Here is a 12,898-nt window from a genome sequence, read left to right as displayed (position 1 = left end):
TACCACAAATGTTGAAGAAAACAGCTTCATTTCAGATGTCACTCTCAAGGGTCAGGTGCAAAACCATGTATCGCTTAGAAGGAGGTACATTGTACATCAACACTTTAAAAGAAAATATTCTAATCTTTGCAATATAAATATATCCTTATGATATATTCTATTTAGAGGTGATGTTGATAGAGAGTTACAAGATATTTCAATAGCAGAAGAAAAGTAAAACCGTGGAAGTAAATGTGGAACAGCTAAAGCACTGTAGTACAATATGAAACAGTTTCACAAAGCGATCCATGAACTTTAGACCGTCTTGGGGTAGAAAATAGAGTAAATTCCGAAAAATTGTCGACCTAAAATAGTTGACTATATTTGCTCATTATGAACATTTCAAGGGATAAACATTTAAGTTTGTTTTAGATCTCATCCAGAAATATATTGCATTTACTTCAATCAAGTCGAATGATACTAACGCTAGTTTCCAATACAACGATGATATCCGAAGTTTCTGGAGTTTAAACTCTTCTGCTCCAATGGTGTTCACTAGTTATCTTATCCATATGTTTGTAGTATACGTTCGTCTCCATAAAAGCACCATATTATCAATTTGCACTACAACAGTACAATATTACCGTATGAAGTCGATCAAGTTCATGTGATAGAATTTGATGCATTTTACTGAAACTTCAAAAAGAGTTATCACCCTTCCCCAATACAGAACTATGAAATATAATAAATGTATTCTGATATTTTGATTAATCCTGCATATAGCAGTTTGTTTTAGTGTACGATCAGCAGCATCGCACAGTTTTTAAAAACTTTTCGTAAATCTGCAGTTAGCGAAGAACAGTAGTGCAATTGCGCCCTCATTCCGAGTAGCTAAAAGGTGTAAAAATGTCAATTCAAATTTTCAAAAATGTATTTTTTGTTCCTCAGTGAATGTTTCTGTCTTGAAATAGTGTTGACAATTCACTAAGCAGTTTTCTACATAAATCCGTACAGCCACATACGTTCGACTCCCATTCTTGAATTTGCTTCCAAATACAGAGTATTTCATATATCCACCTTTGTTGTAGCAGTAGTTAAATACTGATTAGCATGTACACATTTGGTAATATTGCTTTTGTTACAACTGTATGGTCATAAACTAAGTAATAGTAAAAAGCAAGACCAACTGGGTTTGGAAAACTTAACAAACCATTTAATAATTATAGTTATAAAGTTCAGACGAAAGTGCATTAAGTGTTCTTACTACATTGATGACACACTTGATTTTGATGGTAACAATCACTGTTCATAAAATACTTGGATTATGACAGAACCACTGACTTCTTGAAGTTTAATAATAAATATGAAAAGTTTAGTGGCTATTCCATTTAAAGAGTTGTCTTGATTTTATTTCTCGTGGACTCTGTGAAGTTGAAGATTATTCTTACTAAACAGAAAGTGGAAATATATTGATTATCTCACCAAGAAACATTTTAATAAAAAAGTAAAAGATTTGCATTATTCCTTGGTATGCTTACATTTGCTTGTATACATTCCTGGAAGCCCCAATGCACTAAAGATGTATGGAACGTGATAGTATAAAGTGACATAGTAAGAATATCGATTTTGATAATAAAATAAAACTATCTAAACATAATATTAAGGAGCTGGAATGGTGATGCCAAAATATTTCGGATAAGAATGGAAATTTATGCGAGAAGAGAGGATTGCTTTTACTATTTAGACTGAGGCAGTCTCTCTAGTCGGGGAGCTTATGTGGTTTGTCAACAAATGTGAATCTGTGCTAGATGGACAAAGTGTGGAACTAACTTTCAATTAAAGTGCCTAGCGTTTGGAACATGATACAATACAGAGTTATTGTCAGAGCAATAATTTTGATAATAAAAGATAAACATTGTATCAATGAACCAGAATGACTATACCAGAATGTTACGGATGAGAATGGTTAAATGTATCAGACTAGAGCAGTTTGGGTTTTGCTATTCAAACATACTGGGATTCAATCTAGCAACTATCTCATATATTAATGATATGGGCAGAATGCCGTGCATTCAGCTGGGTCAGTTGGGCAGATATATTTAAGAACGATGTTAGGAAAAGCAGATATTCATATGAGCAGTCCATATTGCTTACAACCATAATATACTGGCTGATTTACTACCCATATTGTTTTCAGACACTACAAAATGAATGCAGAAGAGTTATTGTGCAAAGAGTGTGCATAAAGAATGTGTATTTTTCATGATACAGATCCATTTGGGTCCTAATTAAACGAATAATTAAAAAAATTCCTATCATGGTTTCCAGAACCAAGTTATTTTATAAATGATGCTTTTTCTTTTTAATGACATTAGTCAATCTCATCCATTGTTTCCCATTTAATTTTATTGCAAAACATAATCAATAAAATAGTTGATGACAATGTAAGTAAAATAGTTTCAATAGTTCCACACCGGACATTACAGTTCAGGTTCCTTCTAGTCTCGTCGTGTTTGATTTCTCTTACGATTAGACTTCCAGGACACTAAAACATATTCCTACTTCTACATAATCGTCAACTTCATCCTCCAGGGAAGAACCTTCCTCCTTAGTAACACTGATTCTATCAGGTGAGAGCACCATAACCAAGGAATTACAAGAACAGCTGTTGCTGACATTACCATGAGCTGTACAATTTTGCATGGAAACGCTGGAGTGTTTGGTGTAAGATGAGGGAAGTTAATCCTGTTTGTTTTTCTGAGGTAACATTAGTTCACACTTAGATTCTTTGGTAATTGACAGTACAATGTATGGTGTCATGCATCGATACTGACAAGGCAATGCTATTTCAAACACTGAGAATAGTTGATAAGGAATAGTCCATGCACCTCTCACTTATTAGTAGATATTTTAAGTGGTTGTATAACAGTAATCAAGATGAACCACACAATATTGCCGCTTGAGACGTAAACCCAGTCTTTTAAATGTGTGTTTTCTTTTTCTTTATAAAGTATATATTTCAGGTTATTAAGAATGAAATCGGATGTTGCCCGTGAATATTATTTCTTCAGATTCAGTGGAGAGAAAATTAAAGTGATATTCTATGACGATGGCGGTTGATGGGTACACTGGCAAGTCTATAAAGGCAACATAGATGCATATTTAAATGTATCATCAGCATGAGTGAACTGACCTACATTCGCATGTAAGGAATGTAAGGTACGAAATATACGTTGAGTTATGTCCTGGAATATATTATATGTGTGACACCAGCAAGTACAATAAATACATATTTGTTAACTCCAATTTACGTAATAGGCACACATTAACGTATTATTACCAAATTTGTAACAGCTGATTTGTCTGCCTTATCACGTGTCAAGAAATAATGAATAACAATACTGAAATTGGCAGCTAGTAATCAATACGTGACAGAATATATTCATGATCTAGTCATGACACAAGCATATTGAATGAATCACATAGATAAAGAGAAGTATAAAAGAGCGTAAGAGGCTGATAATTACATCCCTTGTAGAAAACATCTGCCAAGTCATGAGGTTATACAGACTCCAAAATTAGTCTACTTGTCACAAGTGCTAACATCATAACTCTAAAAGATAAATATAGAAACACAGGATGATTTAGAGAAAAGGATGTCAATACTCAAGGATGAAATAAACAGAGTTTGTGGGAATGAATCGGCTCTACGAAAATTGAGAATAAATCGGCTAAAATAGAGAATAAGAACTTGTGTAGTAGAATTAAATTTATGGAGAAAGAGAAAAACTCACATAACATTACCGACCTTAGACAGCTAACAAGAAGCTTAAGGACCATTAGAATGTCTTTATAAGAATTCTATCAAAATATATAACATAGATTAATTGTAAACTTAAGACCTTTGTATTAGAAACGTCCTATATCTACTGAATAGTAAACTGGGGATGATCGTATGAGAGTGAAATAAACACAGCCTATGGACATGGCAGATATGATAACAATACCATAAGACCGATGCTTTGCAAATTCATTTAAATGACAAAGCAACGTGATCTCCTGAGGAAAGGGGAAATGTTGAAAAGATGACATATGTTCATAAGGGAAGACCTCACAAAGCAAACTAGAAACTCTTTTCATAAATTGAGTGAAATATTGTATCGAAACAGCATGAATATTTGATTGCAACATGTTCGCTGAACTCACCAATTGTTAAAAAATGCAGAATTAGAGAAATTGATGATTCGTCGAAACTCTTAATCTCAATAGAAAAATCCTACCAACGTTTGCCTGTCAATGTTTAAGACTATTTGATTGAAATTTTGCTGACTTATATGGTACTTTTTTCTCCGCTAATCAAACAGGGATATTTATTGAGATTGCTTTATTTTGTAATTCCTTTGATTGGTTAGAATTAAGTATGGTAAAATAGGAAAAACATCTACTTGCTATTGCGATTATAAACATTAAGAAATATTGCTAAAGTATAATCACTATCAGCCTAGATCTTAAATTATTGGTATAAATATCTATAGATATCTATTGTTCAAAACTAATATATATGTATATCTGTATGTGTGAGGATTTTATACTTTTTACACTACGAGTGAATGGCTCAAACATAAAACTAATCTGCCAACTGTTGGGGAGATTTTGATAAATGTAAGGATAGTTTTAATGATCTTAGAAGAAAACAAGGTCGTATACGTTGCTTAAAAGATATATATTTTACAGAGGATGAAATCTCATATAGAAGGGGTTAAGCATGTATGTCCAATTTTTAAGGGTCAAACTCTTAAGGACTTTGTTGTTGTTGTTATTTCTGTTGTAGCTTTTAACGCCATTTTTCAGCACAGGATAGGCTACACATGATGGCCAGTATAAGTGGTGGAGGAAGAACCCTGGAAATGCCAGGAAAGAACCACCGACCCACGAGAAGCTACTGGCAAGCTTCCTCACGTACCCACATTGTCCGAGCCCGAGACTGGAACACATGCATACGGAGGTGAGTCGGCAATAATTGGTAATGGTGAGCACTTTAGAGCACTCGGCCTCTCAGGGCCCCTCGAGGAGTTTGTATAATGTTCATCAGCAACTTTGATATAAACGAATGTATCCTGTTGATAATTTGACTGCATTAGATATTGAAATTGGTGAAATTATCTTTCTTTAATTATATATACATTAACATAAATAATGATTGCACACAAGTTTACAATAACATAAGTGATAGCATACATGACTATAAAAATGAATCTATTACTATATGTTGAGACATTAACTTGGTTCTAGAACCATAATTATATTCATAGAATTATATAAATATTGATCACCTTGATGGTAGTAATGCTCTATAGAACACACAAAAAGGATTCAAGGGATATACAAGGAAATATAAAGTCATCTAAAACAAGGTACATTGGATCCCGTACCTGATTGATAAAAATGTATTGATGAAATCGAAAATTGCATGAAGAGAGTCTAATTACAATACGCTACAACTGGCTGTGGGATAAATATTGACAATATATCGAATTCAGATTTACTATCCCAAATTGATTATTTATATATTCATTATTGGTGGTAACTCGTGGAAGTAACATTTCGTAGGCTTCATATAACAAAGACATATACATTAAAACAAGACAATGCACTTTGGCAACAATTACAGTCTTTAGTGAATGAGTCCACAGGACCTTATAATTTAGAAATATTGGAGTCTAAAAAGAGAGCTTGAAAGTATTAGACACGAAAAGCTTCGGTGAAGTACTATTAAATCCAGTAAATCAAGTATAAGGGGTTGAAGAAAACAAGAAACGAACTAATACTTTTGTCAGCTAGAAAATATAAACCATGTAAATGCAAAAATTGCAAATTTAATTAAAGATGAAAATGAAATGATTACTAATCAAGTTGATAATCTAGGAAGCTTCTATAATAAAGAGAAGGACCAGTGAGAAGATATACTCTGAAAGGCCCTTCTCAGAAACTATACAATTCTTAGGCTTAAAAACTTTTAGATTAGAGGGCATAGCTACCCAAACACAAGTACTTGAAAATTTGAAAGAAATGAAACATAGCAAAAATGCTATCTCAGATGATTTTTTAAAGTCGTTTTTATTGAATTGGAGATTTTGAAGTTAAAATATCTGATTGGCAGTTTTCAAAATGGCTTCCTTTGACAGTTTTTTTTAAAAACTTTCCAGAGGCTGCATACGGGTGATTCAATATCCCTATATCTTCTTTTTAAATGCATAAATATTGCCTATACTAGTAAGCAACAATAAACATGAAAGGTATCATGCTAAAGAAACAAAGTGTGTAATGTCACAGATTGTAGATATACTACTTTAATTATTGATATGTCTTATGAATCCTTGGAATCCTCTCCTTAGAAGTATCAACATTTATGCAAGGATTTCAGGACTGACTTTAAATATTGCCATAACAAGAGCGGCTTGGATAGGAAGCAAAACGTACAGTGCATACACTTTTTATCTTAGGTTACAATTACAGTGGGTGACTGAATTTACATCATTGGTCATAGAGTTGTCTGTGGATTTGGGTAAAATGGTAAAGTTGAATTTTGAAACTAAAATAGAAATGATCATAAATTGGTTACAACATTGGGAAAAAGTGACCCTTAAAACCAATTGATAAAATAACACTTATGAAAAACACCATTTCGTTAACACATCCTCTACAAACGTTTATCCGGGAATCAAACGAATTATTCTCGACATTTATATGACAGCCACAAGTGCACAAAGTTATAAAGAGAGGTTATGCACTAAACTTTTTCCAAAGATGGCTTGACAATGACATACATTGATAAAGTTATATTGGTTTTGTATGCAAAATGGATTCAGAAATTTCTTGTATCTAATATATTTTTTAATTTGGTCTAGTGTGAAATATGAGAGGTTAAATACATGTTCCTATTATTTGTCACGTGGAGTCTCTTGTCAAATACAGTAACAACATATGGTATTTATAAGGAGAGAAAGGGGCAATTAGATTCAATCCGATTTGGGAGTCATTTTCACGTCTGGTGTTCCCGTTTTAAGTCTGCAGACGTGTTTTTTGTCGATATTATCTGAGAGGAAAAAACACTTGATTGGACTGTCCAGTGGACATAGAAAGTGCTCATTATTTAGACTACAATATTATTCTGTAATTGTTATAAATTATTCAAAAGAATTCTAGACAACGCCATCTTGACAACATAACGGTTCTCGGAGAACCGGAATATTTTTGGTTTTGAAATTTATAAGGAACATTTCATTCATTTAGAACTTTCATCAACCTTTATAATGAGTATTTTGCATTCACTTCATAAAACTGCAAGTTCCTAAAACATTTTCATTTATAACATTGATAATTAAATTGCTTGTTACACGTTTTAGAAAACTTGTTGGTTTTGCTTTTATCTGTAATTTAGTTTCTGATCATGGAGCTGAAAGAATTACGAACACACATACACACACATATATATACGACTTGATTTGAGGGGTGAAAAGGTTTGCTAAAAACAACTATAATGACAAAAATATATTGTAATGTAAACGGAAAACAAAGAAACATTTCTGATGATCTGAGAAGAGTGGGAGCAAACATTCCATCAGTTACTTAGAAACGTGTTATAATTTAAAAGCATGTTTTATATCATGACTAACATGAAACTGTGTAATGTTCCTGTGAAGCTATCTGTTATTTCTTACAGTGATGATTTATTATTGTCTAGAATTATTAATTAAATACGTATTGCGAATATATATATATATATATATATATATATATATATATATATATATATATATATATATATATATATATATATATATATATATATATATATGTATGTATGTATATGCTCTTATTTAATAGATTTTATTTAATAGAAAAACACCAAATAAACTTCAAGTTATATATATATATATATATATATATATATATATATATATATATATATATATATATATATATATATATGCTCTTATTCAATAGAAAATCTCCAAATAAACTTAAAGATACAGTAAGTTTCCAATTAGAATTATTGATTCATTATAATCTTTGAGAAGCTGTGCGCAATGCATCAGTTGTTGCATTATACTGACTGGGCAAAGACATATCTAGGAATCTACTAAACGTTTTATGTCTTATTATTGAACTAGTTTGTCTTCAGTATTTAAACATGTATATGGCAGGGAATGAAAGAACCATACAAACGATCGTATTTGTTTTGATGCAAGTTTAAAGGTTAACGAATGCTTAGCAATTCAAAATACATTTTCTCTTTTGATGATTAACATATATTGTGTTGTCTAGCTTTAAAAATATTATGTTTACATGTGAGTCCGAAACTTATTTGGAAAATAACAGACCCTTAATCCAAGCATTTGTAAAAGATGACAGGCATTATTGGAGTAATGCTGGAGGCTGATACTTTATACACCGACATTGTCTTTGTTTTAAGTCAAGATTTCTTTACGAAGGAGTTTTCTCTTCTCATTGTTATGCAAACAACAAAAACATTTCGCTATGGAGATGTCTGGGGACAAGGTGTCCAGTTTATGCACGATACCTTATATGAATGGTAAAAATATAATTTACCTTCTCTTTGGAGAGCACCTGTTTCCTACAATAACATAATACCATTCTACGTATAGCGGCTTAGCTGCCGGCTTTACTCCAAAAATGTCCTTCATCTTTCACAAATGATAGGATGAGTGGATCATTTATCTCGTAAGAAATATTTTATATCATCATGATCTTGCTAATAATCAAAACAATTTAACAAATTTGCACCTCTCCTTATTTTAATATAGCAACACTTTTGTGGCGACCGCAACGTGACAGTAAATGTTAAAAATGAGTCCTTCATGAGTTTCAAATGTGTACATAATAATAATAAGAAAGACTTTATTTAAAGCCGAAGCTCATCTGACTACGTTTCCATGAAGCCTTTTACGATTTCAATAAATACACAAAATGAACAATGTTGACAAGATGAGATGTCTTTACAAACTAGATAACTGATCTACTGCTACAATAAAATATACACAAGTCTTTAATGATGGATGCATACAAGATACATGCAAAGATCAGTAGGGACATAACTAAAATAGTATAGGTGAATACATTATATGACAATGTTTTAAAGACTAGCAGTACTAAATTAAAGAAGACCATACCACATTATTGTTCCTGTATATGTTGACTAATAAGTTTGGTATGTGTCAGCTGACTTTATATAGGGATCCATTAAATGCTAATCTCTTATAAACCTCTGAATTGGCTTTAATTAAATATAAATATTTTTTTTCAAATGGATTATATTAAATACATACGCACATTGTCAACAAATTTAAAGTTACATTTAATATAATCAGGATAAAGTCCATGTAAGGATATATAGACAAGTAAACTCTTTTGAACCTGATTTGTCTGCTGAAATGGAAGCCACTTTATGGCTTTAAAAGATATATTGATCGCGTACCTCACTCAGCATCAAGAATAACTGTAGTTTCTCTTTCCTGATGTTTCAGTTATATTTCTTGGTTTTAGATAGTACTGTTACCTCGAACAGAACAACAGTATTCTATGTCTCTCATTGTATATGTATTGTAAAATATCTTTGGCTGTTCTTGATGGAGATAAGATTTGATTATTGCAAGATGGTGTCGTTGAGTTAATTTTGTATCGTCTATCTTATCGGATATTTTTCCTTCACAAAATATTGTCCATCACTATACCAGGTAGCTCTTAATTTTTAGACCGTTGTATATCTATTATTTTTGCTTGGAGTATTTTTTCTCAGTTTTTACTCTTGCTCGATGATCTGTGATCATTGTGTTTGGCTTGGCTGCTTTTATCTTCATGTCATTGTACCGCTCCGGTGGCCTAGTGGTTAGAGCGTCCGCATCGGATGCGGGAGGTCGTGGGTTCAATCCCCGGCCGAGTCATACCAGAGACTTAAAAAAATGGTACTAACAGCTGCCTCGCTTGGCGTTCAGCATTAAGAGGTTAGTGTTAGGACTGGTCGGCCTGGTGTCAGGATAATGTGACTGGGTGGGACATCATGCTACATGTCTGCGGCATGATGCCCCAGTGCTAGAAATCACTATAAACTGCCACATTGCAGACATCGTACGATATGACTGAAAAATTGTTAAAGCTACGTTAAAAATCAATATCACAATATATCACATCACATGTCATTGTGTTTACACAAGTTTTTTAGTTTTACCAACTATTGATTTAAGTTAGTGCTAATCTCATGGCCAGTTCATCCAGCATTATATAATAGCATGTTTTTATGTGACCGTACTGGTGGTTGGTAGCTCAAAGTGACATGGTAAATCAATGCCAAGCATCAATAAGAGTGATTTTCATTGAGGAGCATGTGATTTTTGCTGCGTTTCTTATCTGGAAGTTTATTTAGACAATAAACTTGTTGTTGACATTCAAGATAGGTTTGATTGAATAAATTGTTTTAATTTCAAATATAAAATTGATTTGGATGATCATTTATAATTATTCCCTTTGTAATGGCTTGATTCAGTAAAGAACAATAGGATTGATTGTCAGTGTAAACATTGTTACACAATAGTTGATGTTAATGTTAATGCCTGACACGCTCCACTAAACTATGACCCAAGTTTCTGAATTATCCGTGGTCTTTAAGTTACTATGTCATTGGACATGATACTGTTGTGAACTAATGCACTTTGATAGTTTCACAAAGGAAGTGTAATATTTATGGGAATGAATTCTTGGCTTTGAGCCAAGACACCTGACAGTGACATTCATAGTATACTATGAATCACAATAGTGTGAACCAAGACATCAGACAATGTCATTCAATGGATACTATGAATACAATAATGTAAACCAAGACACCAGACAATGACATTCATAGGATACAATAGTGTGAACTATACCTTCATTTCTTTTATATGTTGTGATGAATCTGAGCACTTCTTTACTATTGAGTTTTATGAACACTAATTATATTACGAAGGCTGATGGGGGATTAATAACTTGGTGAATCAAGCACATTAAATCATATCTTTATGGTGTTATATTTCTAGCTGATTGACATGTAAAAAACAAACAAACACAAAAGCCATGCTTTTCATTTCTTAATGTGCATTCAAAGATAGGTAACTTGCATTGTTTACCTCAATGGTAGCTTATTATTGTGGGTGCCAAGTTTGTTGCTGTACTAAATATTGTTCTCCATTATTTTGTTTTCGGATACCAAATAAAGCAAATTAATATCGTTTTGGAATGCAAAGAAACTAATTATTTTTGCCATATGAAGACATAGCACAAACCAATGACCAATCTTAGAAATAAGAAAGTCTGCAGTTATTGCACATTTATCCTGGTTGACATTTTGCATAACCTCCTTGCAATATATTTTATCACATAGCTATTACCAACTAATGTCAAATATGACCAATCAACATTAAATAAACAAACACATAAATATTGCTAATCAACATCCAACCCTCCCAAACAAATACATATTACCAACCAACGTCAAAATAAACACATACATATTGCAAGCTAACATCAAATATACACATAGATATTACAAGGTAATATTTTTAAAAAATTTTACACATATTACCAACCAGTACCAACTATTACCAACCCGCACCAACTATTACCAACCCGCACCAACTATTACCAACCAGCATCAACTATTACCAACTAACGTTATACAGATAATCACATGAATATTACCAACACCAAATAAACAACCTGATATTACCAAAGAAAATCAGATAAGCAAAGGTTTGAACGTTTGTACATAATGAGCAGATGACTGAAGAATATTTCCTTTGTAAACGTCTTTGAGGTTAATAAGAGAAAAAATATAACTATGGGACACAAATGACCCTGCCTGAGAATGTCAAGCTTTAAAATTATTACATACACATGGATGGACAGACAAGGGTAAAACTATATATACCTACAATATTTGAGATTAGGCATAAACCAAAATATACTTACATTGATTATCAAGTCACTATTTGGCTCATATTGGTAGGTTTTGTCTAAATTTCTTGTGAGTGGCTGGATAATTGGGTCAGATACGATACTGAAGATTTCAAATTTATCCTTGTCTTTCTTTGTTAGATTTAAAACGTCTTGGACATTGTCCAGAATAAATCCATAGCTGTACAGTTCCTTCTTAGTTGAGTTGGCGCTGCAATCGCTGTTAAGGAACTTCACTTGCGGAGAATAGCAGTACATCAGTGTTGCATTTGCAACCTTACATTCCTGTGAAACCAAGGAAAAAGGTTCATGTGACACTTTTATTTTCCTTATGAAGCTATATATGCTATTACATATATGGAGCTATTTTGTGCTCAGATTTTGTTTATAAAAAAAAAACTCAAAGGACTTACAAAAATCATAGATCTGAAATTCATTATAAGCAAGGTCAGATACACTATACAAAATAGAAAATGTCACTGACATGTACTTCATTATATAAAGTGTCTGGTTTTATCCAATGTCAACAAAACCAAGTTTACCATATTATGAATAAAACCAGCTCATGTGACAGTACTTGTAAAATTTGTACAAGTTAAACATGTGTATTGTCACAAATTCATAATTTGAAGCAATTTAAAAATGCAGAAGCCGACCCCCCTATAATTTATTATGTGAGTTGATATTAAGAATGACACCATGACTGCTAGAAAATTATACCATTGCATTGATGTTTACTAAAGCAGGCAATACAAAATGTATTGAAATTAACTATGAAAAAGCTGTTTGATTTGAAAAATGAAAAATAAAAATTAATGAAATGAATATGTTGTAGAGAAGTAACACGAAGTTCCGAAATTTGTCTTTAAATGTGAGCTGTTTGTTTCATGCATCACATATTTTTATGGTC

At 32.3% G+C, this 12,898-nt stretch overlaps 1 protein-coding gene across 2 annotated transcripts in view; it reads right to left on the bottom strand.

Moving 5' to 3' along the window:
• Positions 1 to 12,898, bottom strand: part of LOC149803922 (hepatocyte growth factor receptor-like) — a 222,033-nt gene that overhangs the window by 33,050 nt on the left and 176,085 nt on the right. For both annotated transcript variants that reach the window (XM_089953736.1, XM_089953737.1), the window contains one exon: positions 12,004 to 12,273. In XM_089953736.1, the coding sequence (XP_089809862.1) occupies positions 12,004 to 12,273 (270 nt within the window). The remainder of the gene's footprint in view (positions 1 to 12,003; positions 12,274 to 12,898) is intronic.

Source organism: Sinohyriopsis cumingii, chromosome 3 (assembly GCF_028554795.1).
Source record: "Sinohyriopsis cumingii isolate HCF-2022 chromosome 3, ASM2855479v2, whole genome shotgun sequence".
In the NCBI taxonomy this organism is placed as follows: Eukaryota; Metazoa; Mollusca; class Bivalvia; order Unionida; family Unionidae; genus Sinohyriopsis; species Sinohyriopsis cumingii.
This window is presented reverse-complemented; position numbering and strand designations above follow the sequence as displayed.